Source organism: Bactrocera dorsalis, chromosome 4 (assembly GCF_023373825.1).
Source record: "Bactrocera dorsalis isolate Fly_Bdor chromosome 4, ASM2337382v1, whole genome shotgun sequence".
Classification (NCBI taxonomy): Eukaryota; Metazoa; Arthropoda; class Insecta; order Diptera; family Tephritidae; genus Bactrocera; species Bactrocera dorsalis.
In genome coordinates this window covers 51417986-51441079 of record NC_064306.1, presented here as the reverse complement: position 1 = coordinate 51441079, position 23094 = coordinate 51417986, and the positions used below count along the sequence as shown (strand labels likewise).

Below are 23094 nucleotides of genomic sequence, written 5' to 3'. Positions count from 1 at the left end.
AATGATCAACATGTTTGTGGTGGCGCATTGGTGGCTCAAAACTTTGTGCTTACCGCAGCACATTGTGTCTACAAGTATGACTTGAATATCATAAGTTCAGTAAACAAACATAAGCAAACATATAAATATTTCTTGCAGCATTGATAACAATATCCTAGGCGTACAAGCCGGCACAGTGGGTCGCACCAACAGCGGCGACTTCCGCACAGTTTCCAATGTTATTATACATCCCCAATATGGTTTTGATAATGATATTGCTTTGTTGGAGCTGAAAACACCATTCGACTACTCTGATGTTATAAAACCTATAGCGGTTACTTCATGGGAGGTACCTGCAGGAGAAACGGTTGTTGTTTCCGGTTGGGGTCGCATATACGAAGGTGGTCCGCTCTCTGATCAATTGTTGTATACCAGATCATTGAAAACTCTGAAGAATGAAGAATGCGCTAAAGCTGACGGTACACTGAACCCTAGCATATTGTGTCTTAATAGTCCACAATCAAGAGGTTTTTGTGAGGGCGACGATGGTGGTCCTGCCGTTTATAAAAACATCCTGATTGGTATTGCCAGTTATATTACAAAAGGTTGCGGCTCTATAACAAAAGGTGGCTTTACTAATGTATCTTTCTATAAATATTGGATACAAGCAATAATTAATGGTTAGGTGCCAAAATAACTTCTAAATGTTTTACATACAGCAAATATAAAATAAAATTTCGAAAAGGATAAATGTTTCTTTTTCTTCAGTAAGGTTTATTCAACTTAGCTTAAACTTAAGCTGGCGTCAGCTTAGCTTAGTGTAATCGAATTCAATCTGAGATAGAAAGTGAACTCAGTGAACTGGTGCAGGTCTATTAAGACCGCTCATGCCCTACTCCAATTTTGAAACTAGGTTATTTACTAGCTCAAAATACTTTCAAGAAAGCTGTGTTGTCGACTTTTAAGTTGAAGCAACGTAAACGATTTTATTTTTAGACGATTTTCATCCTAAGACTTATTTACAAAAACCAAATGTATAACAAGTTATATTAAAACTGATTTAGTTTATAAGCATTCCACCAAAAGAAAGGAATTCAGCTTAGACTATAATGTTAGTGCCGAAACTCTATTTTAGAAACTCATTATTACCATCCTTTCTGAACTACAAAAAGTTTATATGAACAGTTAATAAATCAGTCTTACATATTCGAGTTAAAGAAAATCATAATCTCATTGGACCAATTTAAGGACGCACCTATATCCCTTTGGAATGGAAGATCTTATAAAAAATATTTTATTCCACAAAGAAATATTCTCTACTAGGTTATGTTAAGCAGATTGTTTTGGTTACATCGTCATTGCCGATTAGACTCAAGTTCGCTCATTAAGTTTGCTATCAGAAATTAATTTCTCCAAGCTTTTCGATCTTTTCTATAACTATGCCTGCCTGAGGCTTCAACGCTTATACAAAACAGTGCAGAAGGACCTCGCTTTAGGAGTAAAAGTATAGCAAATTTTGAATTTTTGTGGGCTACGTGTATTCGATTTTCAATTGTTTTGTTCGGTTGTTGTTGGTACTCATATCCCTTACTTATACTTCGATTTTTGGTTGTTCCAAAAAATGGTTTGAAGAATTTGCATGAAAGGCAATATTAAATGCGGAATGGATTCGAATGTTGACAGTGACATATGGTGAAGGTACCTTGGACAAAAGCAACGTTTATCGGTAGTACAAAATGTACCAGGAACACTAAAAAACAGGGCGTCGTACGTCATGAGTTCTTTCCATAAGGTCGTCCAATCATTCAAGAATATAATCTGCATGTCACGAGCAATTTGCGCTAAGCAATCTGTCAGAAATTACCTGATTTGTGGAAGAGAGAAAAATGGCTTTTGCACCATGATAACGTTCCTCTCATGCTTCGTTGTGCGTGAAAATTTGTACAAAAACAACACATTAATGTTTGCCACACCACCGTATTCCCCAGACCTGGCCCCTGTGAGATTTTTATTTCCCAGAATTGAAGACTATTAAATGGAAGATTAAGGAGAAAAACAAAAAATTATTTTTTAAATGCTTTAAGGATTGGAAAAAATGCTGTCAGAACTGCAATATGTCTGGGAGGTTATTACCTTATATTGCCGAACCACTCTAGTATACTCGTACACGTGACATACAAACCGAACGTATTTTGTAAGGTAACTTTTTGTTTGAAAAGATATCTTCACAAAATTTGACATTTATTATTTAATCGAAATTTCGAAATTTCAAGAACATTAGCGAGCGAATAATTGTTGTGCTACACGAACTAATACAGCATCGTCTCCGTAAACTTCACAAATTTCATTGGTCGCTTGCGTAGCATTCTTCCCTTTTTTATACAAAAATTTCAAAATATAGCGAATTTCTTAATTATTGTCACTCATTTTTGAACAGCTGTAACCTTTTTTCAATTTTCTCGAACTTAATTTAGTTTAATGAAGCTTAAAATCTTACCTTTCCAACACTATATAGTACTCTTATTATACAATGTGATTTGGTAGCACTGGAGTTATACGACTGCAACCTCTATTGAAAAAATACGAAAAAACTTTTTCGACTACGCAATAGTATGTTGCTGTCTTAGAACAGATCTTTTCGGTATTCTCCTTACGGACTTGATTACTGATTAACTCCTCAACTTATTCCTAAAGGGCAAAGCATAAATCTGACACTTATTCTTAAACACCGAACAGCCTCTCGTACTTGAATCTCGTCTTAGACCTCAAAGTGTGGATAGAAGTTAAAGAGTAATTTTTTTGTCACTTGACTAATCGTATCTCAGTACACGAAAAAAACTTTAACACATTTTCTAAACAAAGTAGTCTCAAAGATAAAGTAGTAAGGTCAATAGCAATACGAGCGGAACAGGATACTGGGTTGTATCAGAATACGTAGTAACTAAAGACGTGAGAAATATAAACGGAACTGTTAAGCAAAAATAGGTGACGTCTCTCATCTCGTCTCTTCATGCTCATCAGTTTAATATACTTATTATAATCTACATCTATTAGGTGAACAAAACTAATATACTCTGTCCGACATGTTACGAGAGTATCAAAGCCATTAATTACTAGATTTTCAAAGCAATATTCTAATCACTTTTTAATGACCCTTTCTAAGCACGTTACTTGACATGTGTCTGGAAATCGTGCTTCTATATAAAACATGTTGAAGCATTGAACGATTCAGTTTACTTTTCTCAGTATGGATTACCGAAGCTTCTTTATAAAGCTCCTTGTAGCCTGTTGTTTGGTGGTTGAAGCCACGCAAAATGAAGATGTTTCCGCAGAACTCAGACCGAGTCCTCGTATAGTCAACGGTCTAATTGCTGCCTCAGGACAATTCCCATATCAGGTATCCGTGCGTGTCAATAACCTACACATTTGTGGTGGCGCGTTGATAAGACAAAACTTTGTGGTCACCGCAGCACATTGTGTCTACCAGTAAGACTTGACAAAACTTAAACAAAAGCAGTTGCTAAACTAAAGAGTGCACATTTTTTACAGAATTGATCAGGATATCCTATGTGTACATGCCGGCACTGTGAGCCGCACCGATGACGGCGAGTTCCGCGCAGTTTCCAGTGTTATCATACACCCCCAATATGCTTTCGATAATGATATTGCTTTGTTGGAGCTGAAAACACCATACAACTACTCCGATGTCATAAAACCAGTAGCGATTACAACTTGGGATGTGCCTACTGGAGAACCGGTTATTATTTCTGGTTGGGGTCGCATATACGAAGGTGGTCTCCTTTCTAATAAATTATTGTATACTCGAGTGCTGACAACTCTAAAAGATGAAGAATGCGCTAAATCTGACGGTACGCTGAACCCTAGCATACTGTGCTTGCTTAGCCCGCAAGGAAGAGGTTTTTGTGATGGCGACGATGGTGGGCCGGCCGTTTATAAAAACGTTCTTATTGGTATTGCCAGTTATATTACAAAAGGTTGTGGCACTGTTGCAAAGGGAGGTTTTACTAAGTTGGCTTACTATAAGAATTGGATAGACGCAATAGTTACTGATCAGGTGCCGAACTGACTTGTTTAATACATTTACATACAGCAAATACAAAATAGAATTTCTGAAGTGAAGGTTGGTTATGTATTTCTCTTATAACAATCAAAAAAGTAAAAAGGCGCTTTATCATATTTTTTTATTTGACTTTCTTCGAGTCAATATTTGCTACTTAACTTAAGCTTCCTCAGAAACTTTTCTGAACTTAATGCAATATAATCGAATCAAATCTTAAAACCCGGAGTAAATATATTTCTTATTCTCTATTCTATCTATAGAACTTATTGAATGTATCTACAAGCAATTATTTTATGTCCATAAATTTTTATCCTGAAAATTTTTTGATATTTGATTTTTCGTGCTAGTTAAAACATTTGGGATCCTTTAGTAGGCCGGTAATTATTACTTTTTGTGAATTATTCGTATGAAATATGATGTGTGGTTAGCCGTATATTTGCTTTCACAATATTAGTTATACTTTACCAAACACTACATATATAATATCATATCTACGTGCATTTGGGCTTATCCTCACCTCGACACATTTACCCGTTGACTGGGTTAATTAATGTCGCGACCCAATCTCTGTAACAATAATCTTTTCTACTGATTTGTTGCGGTGGCAAAATGTTTGTTTGTAATTTTCCTCCTCATATTTACTCTACAAACGCGACTTACCTTTTCGGACAGAAAAAACGAAAGTTCGCGACATTCCATGCGTCAAGCTAAAAGGTAATTCCCACAAGAAATTACCTATCCGGCTTGTGTTGGCATAATTTATGAGTGGAAATGTGTAAGTACATGGTTTTTGTCCATTGAGTTTGAAAATGGCACAACTCAAAAGCAAAAATAAAAGAAAAATGTGTTTAGTTTTCGCTATCGGGAAATGGCGATGATCGGAGATATAAGTAAATGCTGAAACACTGAGCTTTCGAGGTCTTAGCTTAGCAACACTTTCAATATATACCGATTTTCGTACTTCTCACCCGGTTCTGTTTTAAAAGCAGATTTAGAAGTCTCTAGTTTCGACATACAGACTTAGTTTTGGCAATTAAGTTGGCATAATTGCCTCATGCCGAAAAGTTTATCCACGAAATCATAATTTTTAAATAAGGATCAGATGTTTAAAAATAATATATTATGCACAGATGTTTTTAAGTCGGAGGGCTAGTAATATGATTGTATTGTTCCAGAGAGAGTAAAATGTGGTAAAAAACGATTTTTTGTGTATCAAGTTGCACCCTAAAGCTTCGAAAAGAGCTCTTATCTCTTGTAAACTAAATTTTTACTGAGTTTTGTGTGTTGTCCAAGGAGAACTTGTATATTATCGGCGAAATTGCTTTCCCTAGAACTTAGCAGCTGGTGTTATCTGGTGTTTTGAAGACTTATGGATTTTATAAGAAATCTTTTAATGTCTGAAAACCACTCAATGGCTTGAAAGAAACTGCCAAGTAATACTCGCTAATAAGAGAAATGCTTCCATAAAACTAATTAGAGGAAGCTCAACATTTCGCTTGTCTAGAGGGCAATCATAACTATAAAAGTTCAGTTTGAGATCTTTCGATATTCACGAGATTGATATAAGGACTTGTTATTGCCTCTCTATTTATTTGGTTGGTTCTGCCAATTTTATTTTTTACTGATGATTGCCAATTCACGCTGCTACGGCAGTCTCCAAATTTCCTTAGAGGATATAAGATGAGCACAAATCGAGAATATACTCTGTACATTGAACATTTTTCTTGACTGGAAAGAGCCCATAACTATGTATGTTCAGTATGTTTTGTGATATTTCGTTTTTTCGAAGGTTTCTTTTTTTATTTCCTATTAAAATTAATCCTATTAAATGTAAGATTTTTAATCCACAAATAAATGTAAGATTTTTAGTATATTCTTAGCTCATTTGTATTGTAACAAGTATTTTGTGTGCTCCTCAGAAGGTTCTTTTTCTTATTTTACCTCTTGGAATGCAGTAAAGCTTTCCATTGGAAATTCGAAATGTAAAATTAATAAGAAAAAGGTTCAGCTGCACCGAAGTCATAATAAGCTTCCCAGATTCATTTCCTAAAGCATTAAAGGGTATAAAAAGATTTCAATTTTCATTTGGTGCGTTCAGTTTGTATGACAGCTATATGCTATAATAGTCTGATTTCAACAATTTTTTCGGTGATTACATTACTGTCTGAGACAATAATCGACGCAAAATTTCTAGAAGATATCTCATCAAATTTAAAAGTTTTCCATACAATGACTTGATGCTGATAAGTCAATTTGTATGGCAGCTATATGCCAAAGTAGTCTGATCTGAACATTTCTTTTCAGAGATTGCACTATTGTCTGAGAAAATAATACAACCAAAATTTCTTTAAGATATCTCATCAAATACAAAATTTTTCCATAGAAGGACTAGATTCTGGTCATACAGTTTGTATGGCAGATATATGGTATAGTGGTCCGATATCAGCAGTTGTGACAAATGAGCAGCTTCTTAGAGAGAAAGAGGTAATTCAGATAAATATCTCAAAAACCATGAGACTTCTTGGCATATATGTATACAGAGGAACAGAGAAACCAGGCCTAACCGACTCAGTTCTTCTCACTGATTGTTTGTATATATACACTTTAGGAGGCCAAGCGTATTTATCTGGTTGTTAAAACTTCATGGCAAATTTAATACACCCTATAAATTATATATAAATATTGACCCATTCGCGGAAAAAAACGAAACCCATAAGAAGTATTTCAGAAGATATCGCTTTTGAAATTCCCTCTCAGCTATTTTTTGTAGTATGACCGACCTCAAATAAAATGCATCTTGACTTGGGACGCTTCATAGTTTACCATTTACTGTCCATGTATCAGTGTATGTTCGAATATATGTGCGCGACGACATTAAAAAGCTCTTTGCTTCACAAAAGCGCCGAGAAAGAAGCAGCAAAGGTGAGGCAAGTAAAAGGCCCTTGGCAAGACCGGTGGGGTAATGGAAAAAATGCAAAAAACGCGAATAATGTGGTAGCGTTTATATGTGTGAATGTACTCGTATGTGTCAATATGTATATACGTGTGATTAATGGCGCTACGCTTGCAACTTAAGCCAGAGAGCGAATGGCTGCGCCACCGGCTTTGCACTTTGTCGCACGTTTCACCGCCAACACCAAGACCACCAATGTATTAACAACGCTATTTTAGCGAAAGTGTGGTTGTATATGTGTGTGTGCCAAAAGCCGAAAATTAAAAGTAATTAACGTGTAATAAATTTTTCATGCAACGCGTCAAAATGCGGTCAAAAGTTGGCACAAAAATTTGCGGACTTTTTTCTTTTGCTGCATTTTCATTTCCTTTTTAAGTTCTTTTTATACTATGATGTTTCTGGAAAGTGTACGAGTTTCCACTTGCTTTGAGCGGCGAACTTTTTCTTTGGCTTTCAACTGCTGCGACACAACTAACACTGGCGACCGCCTGGCAGCCAAATGCCGCACACACACGCACATGCACATATACAATCAAATAATCGACGCAGTCCTTCGCCGCAATTGGCAAAGTTGAAATAAAAATTGCTGATAATTTTAGCACAAAAACAATAAAAAGCACACTAATAGTCATAAAAATAGAAACATTGTGAGCTAAACGCTTTCGAACGGCACAGCAATTTCAGCTGCCATCCGCGAGCCGATTGCTGCAGGTCACTGCATCACTTTTGCCACATTTACCGTTTGTTCGCCTTTTGCCATCGCCATCAGCACCACCATCACCACCACCACCACAAAAGCGCATAGTTTTTATGGGCGTTAAAATTTTCAAATTAAAAGTGGCATTGCGCACATTTTTATTGCCAGCTTTCGATGCCAATACACAACCAAACACATGGACATACAGAGACAGAAATACATATACTCATACACACACACATGCATAGTTATAAGCGTGAACGCGCATAACTCTGCTCACTCTTTTGGCGCCAAACTAAACTTGGCCGCTCTAAGTCGAGCCGCGGCGAGTCAAAGCTGGCCGCACCTGCTGCAAATGAAAAGCAATTTTTACACAAAAAAAGTAAAATAAAAACAAAGAAAAAATGGTATTGCACATTGCCACATTTTTCCGGTGCCACGTACCGTGCATTTTTATGTTGCCGCTGCATGCAGCCGTGTGTGTGTGCACGTGACGTGATGCCAAACGCTTGCTATATTTAGTCCAGCATACACTCATACACACACGATCTCATATCCATATATATATAACCACATCTATATGCGTGTTATACATTGCTGTGTGTGTGTATGCTCGACTCAACCGCATTAACACGCCACATTGCAATGCGCTCAAATACTCTCGTTCACAGGAAGAGCTATTCGTTTGTATTTGTACGTGCCAGCTAGATATGCAGTATGCACACAGGCGTAATTCCTCCATGGAATACCGCGTACCACGTGTAGGCGCCTAAAAATAGGTTACAAGTTGGATGTAAGCGTATTAAAACTAAAAACTTTTGTTAGTTTAGGTGAGGATCACTTAGTGATTGAAATCAATACTCGTTGGAAGAAATATTTTATAGATGTCTTGTAACAAACACAAGTCAACTGAGGTCTTGCATTGCTTAATCTTTGTCAAAATATATTAATTAAAAATTTTCGTTTGACGTTGTCGTAAAGAACACACTTTTCTTCGTCAATAACCATGCGTTTTAGAAATTGAACGTTTTTTTCCGATATTTGCAGAACGAAATTTGGTCTTTGAGGTTTTGTTTTTTTTGCGTTGAGTAATGTGGCGTAGGCGTGCTTGAGCTTCTTTTTGTATCCAGCCTTATTTAAATAATCCAGAATAGAAGCGGCTTTCTTGACGGCCGAACTCGAATATTGTTTACATTATTTCATCGATATTTTCGATAATTAGTCTTTCAGAGAGTAGAGCAGTTTTGGGATTATCAAATTCTTTGGCTTGCGCATGTACCAAGAACGACTTCCAACAACTTCAGTTACCTCAGTACTCTCCAACCAATCTTTCATCATTTATGAAACGTGACAAAGCTGCAAAAAGAGAGCTTTCATCAGCTGTAGTAATTATCGGAACTAAATAGAGGCATAAATATATAGATATTTATAATGAGGTATTGCACTGCAACCTGGGGTCTATTGTGCCCTCCCCTATCTCACACATGGTCACAAATGTCCAGCATACTGAATAATTCCAGGAGCCTGTTGGACGCTACTGAGGTGTTAAGATCCCTGTCCACGTAGATGGAAACTGGGGCTTTAAGCCTGCTTCTGCAAATTGCTGGGCAATCCAAAATCAAGTGTACTGGGATTTCCTGTTCCATGTCGCAGAACCGGCAGTTTGCGCAAGAGACTATGCCCATGTTGGACAAGTGCTTCCTGAGCCTGCAGTGCCCTGTGTAGAGCGCGACAAGGAAGCGGAATTTGTCGCGAGGTAGATTGATTATTTCCTTACACTTTTAGGGGTTGTACTCTGCTAAAAGCAGATGGGCATGGCGTATTCTTTCTGCCTGCTGCCAGTGCTGTTCTCTCTTCACTCTTTCCTCCGTGCGGAGCAGCTCCATAGGAGCGTAGGATTCCACTGCGATGCAAGGTTCTGGTCCCGTCATCTTGGACGTTGCCGTTAGTTCGTCGGCCAGCTCATTGCCGGCTATCCCTTTATGCCCCAGCACCCAGATTAGGTGTACCCGGTTGCACACTGATAGGCGATTCAGCCTTCCTATGTACTCCTCTACTAAAAGCGATTTAACCTCATATGCTGAGATCGCTTTTAGTGGCGCTTGACTGTCGCTAAGAATGGCGATACGCTGGTTGCGATAGTTGCGGTGGAGATTGAGTTCTACGCACTGAATTATAATAAAAATTCCTGATTGAAAAATTGATTGTTTGGAAAACGTCTCATTGGTGGTTGCTATGCGGTCACGCAATGCCTGCTCCAATGCCTTTCGGTGTTTTCGAGCCATCAGTATACCACTGGATAGTGCTGTCTCTCAGCAGTATATACAGCGTGGAATCGTTCCACTCCGCCTTGCTGCCGAGAGTAACTCTAAAATTCTTTGTAAAGTTAATCCTATTCGGAACGCCGTCCCTTGGAAGAAGGGCCAGTGGTGTCCTTTTGCATTGCCCCTGAAGCGCAGACACTGGCAAGCTTTTGCAGTTTCGATAGTTTAAGGTCTACCGAAGACTGCGTTGCCTTGGTAGCCCATAAGTGACAATAGGCCTTACAATCATAGTATACAGCCATCTTATGATACCTGGCTTGCAGCCCCAGGATCTGCCGGCTAGGCGTCTGCATATCATGAGTGCCTTGGTGGCTTTGAACAGCGTTAGATCCAAATACCTACTCCACCGTAAGGTTGAGTCTAATGCGAGGCTAAGGAATTTGACCTCTTTAGACATATCCAACTCCCTGCCCCCAAGTGTTATGGATGTGAAGCCCGGAAGAGATCTTCGCTTAGTATAAGGAATTACGGTAGTTTTTGGTTAATACTTAACCCTACCGTGCTACACCATCCCTTTACCAGACTTAAACCCCTTTTGAACTATGTCATAGGGAGTGTTCTCAAATTTGCCTCGCGCCATTATGACAATGTCATCGGCGTAAACGAATTACTTTTTTTAAACTTAAAATATTTAGTTTTTCTCTTTTTGTTGACCACATTTTTTAAACGAAATAACGACTATCTACCTTCGAATACTCTAGAGATCTCCTTCATAAGTACCAAAAAGTTCAAATGTGCGCCGTTTTACGATAACGACCAAAAAGGATCGTATGCTTAATTTATGTGTGACGTCAACTACTACGCTGCCACACTTTTCCACGCTGCAACTTCACGCGAAAACAAGTTGCAACAACTGCAATTACAAGCAAACACAGCACTTTGCAATTTTAATGGCGAAGCTGCACAGTTTGTCACGTTTGCAGTTACAACAACGCGCCACCACCTCTGCGCTTCCGGCACTTCCACCAACTGCAGTGACAACCGGAAGTGGAAAAGTGCATAATTTTTATGCTGAATTTTTTATTATTACTGCAGCCACATTGGCAGCCAGTCAAGCAAGCAGGCCGACAAGCCCGCCAAACAGGCAGGCAAGCAAGCAGTCTGCCAGCAACAAACAGCAGCCGATGATGCCACCAATAGCGGCAGCGTCGCAACGGAAGTTGCAGTAGCCACAAACGGCTTGGTATCCAACGCTGCCTGTCACGGACTCACATACCAAACATATTCTTATTGCATGTTGTTGTTACAATATAAGTGCTCGTTGCTGCATGCCACACACTTTTTGACTGCCACTGATGCATTACTAAAGTTTGTCAGTAGCAACGTTGGTTGCCGGCCAGCAGCCAGCGCCTTGGCAAGACAACGCGGCGCCAGATATGAGCACGAAAAACATAAATTTCACTGTTTTTCCTGTCAGCCTGGTGGTGTAGTGTGCGTGCGTATACATGTGCATATGTATGTGTGGCGTTTCACTTTGTTGGCTTTTCATTATTTATAGGCAAAATAAGAGTCGCGTTGGTTTGCCAAAAATTTTTCGCATACAATTGTTGCTTTCTTACTACACACACCGCTGCCGCCGCTACTGTTCATGCGCTCACCGATTTCGCCGTGTTATATAAGCCCAGCTTTCACTGCATGCCATGCGTTGCACGCAGCAACAAAGCGCCTAAAAGTGAATTCAAAAAAATAAAAATAAAAAAAAAAATAAAAAAATTGAAATAAATATAAATAAAGAACGTGAAATGGAAAATGGAAATAAAACACTCATGCACTTTTTAATATTAATTAAAATGGCATGTGCATGGTGCGGCCTTCGCCAGCGCCGCACTCCACCTGCGCCAGCCTGCAACGGCTCCGCGTCTCCGTCTCGTTGCTTGCGGTCCAGCGCATTCAACGCCATCATTCATTCCACTCGCTGCACTCAACAATATTTTCTCGTGAACTGACCTACAATGGCCATCATTCAATGCTGCGCCATATCCTGTTTGCCTTACATATCTTATCCCTTTTACACACACCTATATGATGACACTCTTCTTATTTGATATAAATATTTTTTTACTTTTTATATTTCTCGCGCCTGCATTTCACATGTCCTTCTGCGTTTTTTTACCGTCCAGCAGTCGTAATAACTTTAAATATTCAACGAAATTATAGGTAGGCCTAACTGAATTATTTGCTTCATTATTAATATTCGTATGTGCTTGTATGTATGTATGCCGAGTGATCTTGTATTGAAAGTAGCTTGACCGAGTTTTTCCTAAAATGTCTGGAAATAAAATTAAGTTATATATATTTTTTTTTATATTAATGCAATAGCAACTCTTGAATCGATAAAAATATATTGGCTTATAATTATAGGTTAAAATTATCGTAGGTTGAGATCATAATGAATGACTTCATTCAATATGCTTCGTACAAAGGTAAAGCTATTTAACAATATACTCGACTGGAGCTTTCACATAAAAAATGTGCAAGTATTACTCGGATCTTGTACTTGGTTGTCCTTGTATATTTAGCCATACTCTCCATATTTGGGAATAATCATTACACTTTTCTGTAATTAAATTAACACTAGAAACCCCTATATAATTCTTTAAAATATGTATCAAAATTACTTTTTCCTGCCTTCCTAAGAAATATCTGCCGAATGATCGCGTCCGTGAGCCATCTAAACCCGGTGACTGTACAATGAAATAACGCCGGTTTGTGCGTCTGAGTTTTCTGAATAGCGAAAAATTACACGGAGCTAAACCAGGCTAATAACTTATGAAGTTTCAATGCAGTATGCGATGGTGCATTGTCGTGGTACAAAAACCAAGAGTTGCCGGCCCATAATTCCGGCCTTTGAGTGACTTTGGAACCAATATTGCTTTCACTTTCTTAGACCCAAATAATCTTTCAATATGGTTTTCAATGATCCTTCCGATATTCACACGATGCCAGTAAGATCCCGGACTATTAATCGTCGATTCCTCGATTCCTTTATTTCAGCGAAAGTGCTTGTATGGAAAACTTGTCCATAGTTATTTTCATCAAGTTCGGCGTGGATTATTATAAAAAGAAGCCATGCAATCTCTAAAGAAATAGTTCAGATCGAATCACAATAGCATATAGCTGGCATACAACGCATACCTACTGACCGTTCGGTTCCCACAGCTAGTAGGGGGTAGAATTTGCCAGCTGTAAGGTATGCCTGTCATAAGAGGCGACTGAAATCCAATATGCACTATGTCTGTTATTTGGCTTGCCTCGAAATATCAGCATAATCTTGTCAGAAATAGTGATACTCTTCTTAAACTGATATTATAGACTTTGAATGAGTTTTTTATAATGAAAAGACATTTGAAATTCCAACGACAAATGTCACGAGTCATTGGCTTTTTTAGGCTACCTTTAAATTTATTTCCAACAAAAATTTAATTTTTTTAATCTCATATTTTTTCATACATATCGAATATACTCGTATATTAAATATTATTTATTCGTTATTCTATTTATTCTTGGGGTCTGCATAGTTATTTTACCTCGAACTTCTTTCTGCAGTTTAGCCATTTTAATTTCGGAGATATTTTTATATTGGAGTTTTTATATTTGAAGATTGAATATTTGGAAGTTTTCGAGAATGAAGTTAGTATTACATGATTAGAATGCCAATATTTCACCATTTTAAATTTATTCCGTTTTTTTTACTATATCATATGTAATTCAAGTAACAATGAATGCAGAGAGCAGCTTTTCTCTTGTTTCAAAAATGAGTAAAACCGCATAACATAAAGATTTTCGAACTACCAGTTGACTTCGTATATATTAACCAATGTATAAGTTATCTTACAGAAATTCACAAAGCGTCGAATGGCATTGTGTGCTAGTGCCAAAAATAGCTAAAATCGAGTGAAATATTTCCCTAGCTCCCATACAGCTAATAAAAGGATTTTCCAATTGAACGGTTGCACCCGAACTTAGGCCTTCCTTACTTGTTTGTGAATATTTTTTATTAAAAATTACTTAAAAAAAAGATTTCGCGAATTTTTATTGAGTTGCCGTCATACATATGAAAAAATAAAAGCAACGTCACGGCGTATGAGTAACTTATTTATATTTCAAGGTACCAATGCACCTAGCGCTATAAAATATGATATTGCATATGAATTTTTGGATTATATTTTCAAATATTGTTAATTATTTATTATGAGCTTTTCGGTATCCTCGAAAAAAGCCGTTATTCGCTCACGTGTGCTCTTTCTGCTTTAAAAAATGCATAATTCAAGCAAATTTACACACAAACGCGCGTAAAATTTGTTTCCATTTATAATATTTATTTTTATTTGTGCATGAAATTGGCAAAAGTGCTGCGCTTGATTAAAAATAAATAAAATGTGCAACAACAACGACAATAACAAAAACAACAATGCCAACAACCAAAATGCACTGCAGCGGAACAAATTCTTGGCACCCACTACACCTTCGTTACTGTACCGTTAAAAAATGCTGGCAGCGGGGCGCGTCAAGCCGTGCGGTTGCTCAGCGTGCGGTCGCATGCAGTTGTTGTTGTTGTTCGCCGTTTTATAGTGGATGTTTATGAAAATGTTAGTGTCATGTTTTACATTTATGTAATGCAACGTGTACGCGTATTTTTTTTGCGCTCACTGTAGCTGCACTTGTTTGCCAACTGGAAAATTTATGAGCTTTGGCACTCAATTTGGTGGGTGGATAGTTGCCTGATACGCTAGCCGGCTTGCGGGTTTGTCAGTTGGTTGATTTTGGCCCTGAACGGCGGCACTACCTAAATTACCTTGTTTATAAATATGTATACTTCTTCACTGTTTTGCATATTACAGCAATGACATATTATACTGTGGCGATGTGCGAAATTTTTGTTTTTTTTTTGGTTTTTAATTTTTTTTTTTTTTTTTTTCTTTGTTTTTAGTTGCGACGGTAATTTTGATATTTTTGTAATTTTCTGGCAATTGCCGTTCATTCCATTTGGTTGGTTTCGGGTATGTAGTTTAGATATAGTGATTATTCTTTGTGATTTTTACTAATAACGCAGAGTATATTTTATATATTAGTATTCTGAAAAGCTGGTAGGGCTACATTTCATTCACCTCGTTCTGTTCACTAACTGATTATTTGTATATATTTTGGAATTTGGGAATCAAAAGGAAAAATGCGAAAAGACTATCGCAAAGAAGATATTCTGTAAAAATTAAGTTTTAATATTTTTTGAAATCGTAAAACGTTTGTATGTTTGTAGACCCAGAAAATTTCCTTATGATGCCAATCTTTTCCTTGTATCCTTCTAAAAGTAATTATTATTCAACGTAATGCTTATATCTGGTCCAACCTAGAAATAGATCTGAAATACAGTAATGAAGTTATAAATAACTGGAACCCATTTTGAGTGTGGACCAACACAAACTCTTTGCGAATTACTTTCCCAATTATTTGGATTGCATTTCTTTCTTGAAAAATAGTCGCTTATGTTATGTTCTGAGAAGGTTCGATAGTCTTCACCAGCAGTCTGGCAAAATATGGAAAAAATTCAATTGTAGATGAGGATGTCCTTAAAACAAGTGAGAAGAACTGCCGAATTGGGTTACTCACTCTTTTTACTCGTAATAATGTAACAGCTGGCCTCAAATCTCTTAGAGCAAGACACCGCTATTATATATGGCTACTAACACGAATATAGTAGCCAATGGCCAACACTGCACGTAAACTTTGAGTAGTGCTTCCAATTTTGAGTTTAGTGGTCACACTCACACGCAGGCCAATAGACGGAAAATTATTCACCAGGTGCCTTGCATAATAGAGGTGTTAAAAGCATTCACAAATGTTTGGTGGGAAGGTAGAATGAATGCTTGACGACGTGCCTAAGCCTTTAGGAGGTCCATTGGGAAACCACCAGAACCGATTTTCAAATCACTCAACTATATTCTCTCTGAACCACCTTGTATTCCTGATGAAGTTTATCAGTGCTTAAAGTTTTATTTTTATAACCTTCGAGATATAGTCAATAATCTCTCGGCCAATAATTGCGAATCTTTTTCTATTCACAGCTTTATATTCGCACAGAAAATATACTATAGACTCTTCTTTTTCTACCTCCTGACAGCTTCTACAATACATTCTATGGTGTTCCTAAGCTGCCTGCTAATTAAAAAGTGTAATAGTGTCATTCCATTTGAATTTTAATAGTCGACATGTGCGGCTCCAATTCCATTTATACCACATTTGTGTACTTTTTGAGTAAGTTGGGGATTAAGTCCTCCGAAACTATGCCAAGTTTATCGATTTAATATCACATATAAATTGCCTCTTTTTCGCATTCTGGTTGTTAGTTAGTGCCTAATCTGGCTGGTTTGTCTGCTTCACGGTTACCAAGGGTATCATTATGTTCTGATAGAAATTGTTGGTTTATCGTGAAACAAGCAGCTAGATCCACAAAGAGTTCATTGCTTTATTTCACTACCTTTTATAGAACTCTAAATTACTTTAGTGATTTCAAAGCAATTTGACTTCCTGTATATAAAAATATATTTTTCGTTGATTGCGCATTCTGTGTTAGAATAAAAGCTTTCTTTAATTGCGATAATCTCCCATTGGAAGACTCTGTAGTTGTCAAGTACTCAGAAGGCGATTCTGGTATCTAATTTGGCTGAAAAGGCTCCTACTCTTACTTTTCGACAAATTTTTCCGAATCCACCCAAAAGCAATCTAGGAACTCATCAGCGTATGCTCACAACTCAGATATAAAAAATGTCAAATTGAATTCTGAGTTTTCTAAAGACTCAAATCATAATATCTCCTATTTTGTCATAAACTCAAAACATTAAAAACACGCGTATAGTATATGAGGCAACTTAATAAATTACTCAAGTTGGTAACGTAATTTAGATTTAGTTGGAAAGACTAAAATTATTCATTCGGCGACTAGAGTCTGCGAGTCTGCATAGTTTACACAGAACTAATGCAATCAGATTCCAGCAAACTCTTCCATGCACTTGAAAAAGTTTTGCGACTCAGCTTCTGCGCTTCAAAACACTTTCACATACAGCATACATAAAAACGCACACACATATACACACTTACACTTCGGTATATAAATAAATAGGGGAAGTCGTTATTTCAACCAAATTATGCAAAACATTCACAACGCCGCTGACCTTCAAGTCTGCATGGCTGTGTGTGAATGCGGCACTTCTGCTACTATTTGTATAACGGCGTGCAGGCAGCAAACTTTAAAAAGTAGCATCCGTAGCAACAACAACTTTCTACAAAAGCCAACACGAGTCGCCAGTGGTCGGAGCTCGCCGACCGTCGTCCGTCGTCGTTGTTGCTTTGGATACGCTTAGAATACTAACAAGCCAATTAATGAATTAAGCAAATGCATGTGTGTCTTTGCCTTTGTGTGGGATTGCCTACATACACGTACACACTCTTCTATATATTTGTGAGTGTTTTTGTATTTGTTGCAAAAAGTGAAAGTTTAAATAGCCACCGGGCTGTGTTTCCCCCATTTGCGATGTTTGGACAAAACCTTGAAGCGAAATTCTCTATTAATTAAACACATTTTTCACCAAAGGCATTAATTAAGGTGTGTTGTGGCACGCTTACAACTAGCTAGCGGGTTGCTTCTCGCTTATGGCAATTCCAGTTGGGAGATCATTTTTGGTTGGAGAAATATATATTATTAGGTTATAATATAGTCACTAATTATTTCACACTAGTATCAATAGCGGCTATTTAAGTTAGTTGTCTTGACAATATATTTTCAGGTTTGTCGGATTCACATGCTACTCCTATTAACAACAATTAACTATTATTGCCTTTACTGCTTCATTTCTTATACAATTTTGCATTAATTTTGGAAAATGCTAGTACGAAAAATTATAAAAAGAATTTTATCTTTATTGTAATCGGTCCTTTTTCTTCACAGCTATATGCTACAGTGGTCCGATCGGAATAATTTCTTCAAAAAAATATCGGATAATAATATGTATCTAATATCATAAAGTTACATTGTCAAATGAAAAACTTTTCCATACAAGGACTTGAGTTTAACCGGCAAGTTTATATGAGAGCTCTATGCTATATATGAAGATTTCTTTGTCAAGTATCTCAACATTTTAATACTCTTGCAACATGCTGCTACAGAGTACAGGGTTTGTCCGAAAAGTAATAGGACTGATTTTCGTCCCTTTCTTCTATACTTCGGAGCGTGCGCGCACCGACTGGATTTGGTAGAGGGAGTTCTTAGCTAACGAACGAGCGGCACGTCAGCTTTATCCAAGCACCTGGGGAGTCAGTACAAACATTTTCGCGCCGTATTTCTGTGAGTGGTACAAGCCGAAAATGCATCGTTCGTTAGGGCAGAGGTACGCCATTAAATTATGTGTGAAGCTCGTTAAATCTGCGATAGAGACATTTGATATGATCAAGCAGGCTTCCCAGATATTGTTTTAGCAATAAATGGTGTGTTTCGCTGGCACCAGGCCTTTTTGAGGGTCCGGAAAGGGATCGCAAATGAAGACCGGTAGAATGGAAGTCCTCAAGAGACTCAAACGAAGGATCAATCAGGTCCGACAAGACATCGCACCGATTCGTAGTTGCACCACTACAACGCTCCGTCCCACACCGTTTTTTTTTGTGAAGAGCTCTGTATATGGAAGTTTTTTTACAACCTAAAAAAATTTTTTTTAGTTTTACTTTAAAATCTGATATACATATATTTTTCTACTGAAATTCTAACCCGTGTTGGCAAATATTTAAAAATATTTTAGTAAATTGTAAAAAAAATATTTAAAGAAACAAACAATTCAAAATAATCAAACAAAATTTTAATTTTTGTCCTATAAAGAAAAATATTTCTCAATTCATTTCCCAGCCTAAGGGTCTAATATGTGTAACTCAAATCATAGCAAATAAACAAATCTCACCATTTAATCACAGAAAGCCAATATTATTTAATATACCACTATTTGAGTTGCATACTTCGCCCCTTTATCCCTTCAGCAACCATATTTATGTGCGATTTAGCGCAGCAAAGACCAAAGGCCAAAGGTGGTAAAAGCGTGCTCGAGTCCCCAGCCACTTTAATTATGTTCAAGTTGAGTAGCCATAGATATAAATCCTGTGGTTTGACCTGGTGAATAGCAAGCAGAACGAATACAAATACAAACTGGGCAGACACCAGCAGCATTGCCATTAATTAATTGGAATGACAGTAGTGCCTTGGACATAATTTAATAAACAAAAAGATGAATATTTTTTTAATTCTGAATTTAATACAGTTTATAACACAAAAATTCTGTTGAAAAGAAAAAAATAGTAAATTGCAAAAGTGGCGGTAAAACATAGCATTTAAATTAAGAACTTAAGACCACAAGCCAGTACTATTTATATAAATAATTTTTGAAAATATTATCTTAAAATTTGGCTTTCATTTCTCATAACTCTATGTCAAGTCAAATATTCTATTCTATTATATTTATTAGCGTAGGCACCGCTTTATGCCTGCAAAGATTTAGAAAATGAAACAATAAATAATACTGTAAGTGTAACGCTCCTTTAAAAAAATTAATAAAATTTTAAAAAAGGTTATGATGAAGAAATCATACACAAATCACTACTTTTCTTCAACACACCTGCTTACCTCTCTCCTAAACTACTGATCACAATGCAAAAGAATATCCTTAAACTATGTTTTATTATTATCAAACTACTTTACAACATTCAATCGCAGTTGAAATAAACTTTAATTCAAAGCATTAAAGCAACAACAACTCACCTCAACGAATATTTCGGCTTGCCCAATTTAACGCCTTAAACATTTACAACAATGTCTCGATATAGTAGCTGTTCCACCATATCCCTTTAAATTTATGTTTCTTTTTGCAAATAAATTTTATTACTGACACACTCGACTAACCTATTTTACAGCAAATTAAAGGCAAAAATAACTCAGTTGAGGTTTTTAAATCACTTAACGGCTTGACACTCCCAATTACGAAAAGCATACTAGTATGCTTTTATATAATATATGTATACTCGTAGTGAATATGCGCACAGTATAAGGCAAAAGTACACGTAAATATGTATCTATACATCAGTGCTTGGAATTGCTATTACGCACATTCGTTTAGGTATTCACCTAGTAGGGAATTTAAACGGCTTTGAACTACTTCATAACTAGTATTTAGTTCCACAAGTTCATGTGGAAGGCAGATTGTAACTTTTTCTTATAAAAAGAATATGAACAGGGTATACATTGTTTGTCACGCAGTTTGTTATACACGAAAGAAAACATCGGAGTCCTAAAAAATATTTATATAAATGAACAGCCTGACGAGCTGAGCCGATTTAGCCATGTTCTTCTGGTTCTATACTCAAACTAATCCATTTTTATTTTATATATTGAACTGAAATTTTGTATATGTACCTCCTTTTTCCCCCAATAAAATGGTCATTTGCCGGGACCATCCATGTCGGAGCACTATATCATATAACTGCCATATAAACTGATTGATCATAGTCAAGTGCTTGTGTGGAAAACTTTTTTCTTTGACGAGGTATCACAACGAATGGCATATTATCCGAAAAATTTATTATTTTGAACCACTATAGTATAGTATAAATATATAGCCATACAGACTGAACGTTCAAAATCAAATGCTTGTGATGTGTTTTATTTAATGAGATATTATCAAGAAATTTGCCGTGGTCTATTGCTCTAGATAACACTTCAATCTCCGAAAAATTTGTCCAGTTCGGATCATTATAGCATAGCATACTCGTATACTATTGCTGTCGTACAAACTGCCTTCTAATTATAAACTAGTGTTTATACTCACTAGTTTAGCATCTCGCTACAGGGTTGCATTTGCCTTCAAATATAGATATAGTAAGCGTATGTGTAGATAATTGTAGGGTCAGTATTTATTCTGACATTTATTTGATTACGTTACATAGCACAAAGTCAACACATACACACACATATGCAGCGCATTGACAATGAAGTGGTTGGCATGACTTTAGTATTGTTTGTGAACGTTTGTACATATGTAAGGATATATCTATGAACAGTTATTTAACACATAATAATATAGAAATTGACTGCATATACTCGTACGTATGTACATATAAACATATACACTCTGTATGTGTTCAAGTAAACACTAAATAACTGCTGCGGCGAAATTTTAATTAATGAAGTAAATTTGTTGATTTGCTTTATATGCACTCAAATGTATATAGTAAATGTATATTTGTGCATATTGGTTTGTAATAAAGTCAATATTTTACGAAATAAAATATAATAAAATGGCGAATATAATTTTCCGTGTCAATAAATAAAGCCGAAATTTATTTTAACTATTTTAGGTAGCCAAATTCATGTTCGAGACAGATTTATATTCATATTAACAATTTTTGTTCGTACCGTTATATATTATAGTTTCCCAAAGACGCCTTTTTTCATAATTCTATTCAAATATGAACCCAAATAATTTTAGCCAACCGAAATTTCGTCTCTTTTTCACCTTCAATCCAATTTTCATATTTCCAAAATCGTTTTAATTTTTCTGACAGTTTAAAAAAAATTAAATTCATATTCATACTCACACGCATACTCATATTCACACTCATACTTATACTTATTATCAATTTCACATTTTTGCAAATTTTTAAATTATTTTTTATGTATACTCATACTCAAATCGGTAATCACATCCGTACTCATACCCATACTCTCACTCATATTTATCACCTTATAAGTTTTTCGACTTTTTCAAATTTTTTCTTCCATTTTTCAATTATTTCATATATTCCACAGCATTCATACTCATATTCACACCAATTATTTAAACATATAATCGTACATACACTGTGAGCACTACTTTTTCTAGCATAAATCAATAGCATTTTTGCATTAGAACTTTACTCGGAAGTTTTCATTTCCACTTGCACTTAGAATACTTCGAAATCTTTTAAATACACGCACACATATTTAAATAAATACAGTTAGATATATACCGACATGCATACGCTTAGTTGCATGGCTACTCTTATTGCTTAGCATGCATAAGCAGTTCAAGGTTTCACTGGGTCGACGTCTGCGTCAGCATCTGCAATGGCATCCACAGCAATAACCTTGTAGACTAGATACTAACGCTTTTGTTGTTGTCTTATTCGCTTTTCCCAGTTGCCTTTTGATTATTGGTGACGAAGTTGTATATATGTATAATAACGTTGGAAGTTGGAGTGAAGTAAGCTGCGGCTACAACAACTTTCAATTTGCTGCATACGATATCTATTATATTCTATTTCGTCGTAGTCTTTCCTCTTCTTCTTTTTTTCATTGGCGCAGACACAGCTAACGCGGTTATAGCCGAGTTGACAACATAGCAGCAGTCGCTTCTTCCTTTTGCTTTTTGGCGCCAATCCGAGATACCAAGTGCAGCCAGGTACTTCTTCACCTGAATTCTCCAACGAAGTAGCGATCTTCCTATTCCTTTCCTATCCTTTCTTCTCGTTTCCTATCCTTTTCTTCTCTGATCTTTTCCTGGCGTACATACATAGTCCTTTGTTAATCTGTACTATACTTTACCTCCGTATTAGATAACCAGCCTTCATTCAAATTAGGAAATCCCGCTGAACTAGTTAGAGCACAATTTTGGGTTTTAGAGACTAATAACCAAAACTCCATAAAACTACTTTCGAAATAATTCACAGGCATATCCTGCCCAACAAATTCATATATGACATCCACATGATACGAGCCCCTCAATTTACTGCGAAGGCATATGCTTTTCATCTATAAATTCCTCCCTACCCCAACTACAGCTTAACACCAGCAGAAATTTTGCCAAAAATCTCTTCCACTAAAAATAGTTGAAGGTCAACAAAAATATCAACACCCACCCACACAAACGCAAGCACATCACACACAATGTTTCGGAATATTCGTAATGATGCTATCACTCTGCACTCGCCTGGAAAATTTATTGTTTATGGCCATGGTATTCAATTCACTGGAAAATTCTAACTAATTTACTGA

At 36.6% G+C, this 23094-nt stretch overlaps 3 protein-coding genes across 18 annotated transcripts in view; all 3 read left to right on the top strand.

Moving 5' to 3' along the window:
• Positions 1-730, top strand: part of LOC105227477 (serine protease SP24D) — an 8238-nt gene extending 7508 nt beyond the window's left edge. The window contains exons 2-3 of one of the 2 annotated variants that reach the window (XM_049454927.1): positions 1-74; positions 139-730. In XM_049454927.1, the coding sequence (XP_049310884.1) occupies positions 1-74; positions 139-664 (600 nt within the window). In that variant the 3' untranslated portion in view covers positions 665-730. The remainder of the gene's footprint in view (positions 75-138) is intronic. The other variant, XM_049454928.1, reaches the window with a different exon arrangement.
• The window catches only part of LOC105227479 (potassium voltage-gated channel protein Shaker), a 541010-nt gene that overhangs the window by 375088 nt on the left and 142828 nt on the right, over positions 1-23094 (top strand). The gene's annotated exons all lie outside the window — the stretch shown is intronic.
• LOC105227473 (serine protease SP24D) lies at positions 3200-4304 on the top strand. The gene is made up of 2 exons (XM_011206823.4): positions 3200-3465; positions 3529-4304. The coding sequence occupies exons 1-2, from the start codon at positions 3227-3229 to the stop codon at positions 4064-4066; spliced, it is 777 nt and encodes a 258-aa protein (XP_011205125.2). The 5' UTR covers positions 3200-3226; the 3' UTR covers positions 4067-4304.

Bases quoted from the DNA above. Each gene is read 5' to 3' on its own strand.
- LOC105227473 (XM_011206823.4), top strand. From the start codon at position 3,227: ATGGATTACCGAAGCTTCTTTATAAAGCTCCTTGTAGCCTGTTGTTTG. The intron at 3,466-3,528 runs GTAAGACTTGAC...CATTTTTTACAG, and splicing joins GCAGCACATTGTGTCTACCA to AATTGATCAGGATATCCTAT.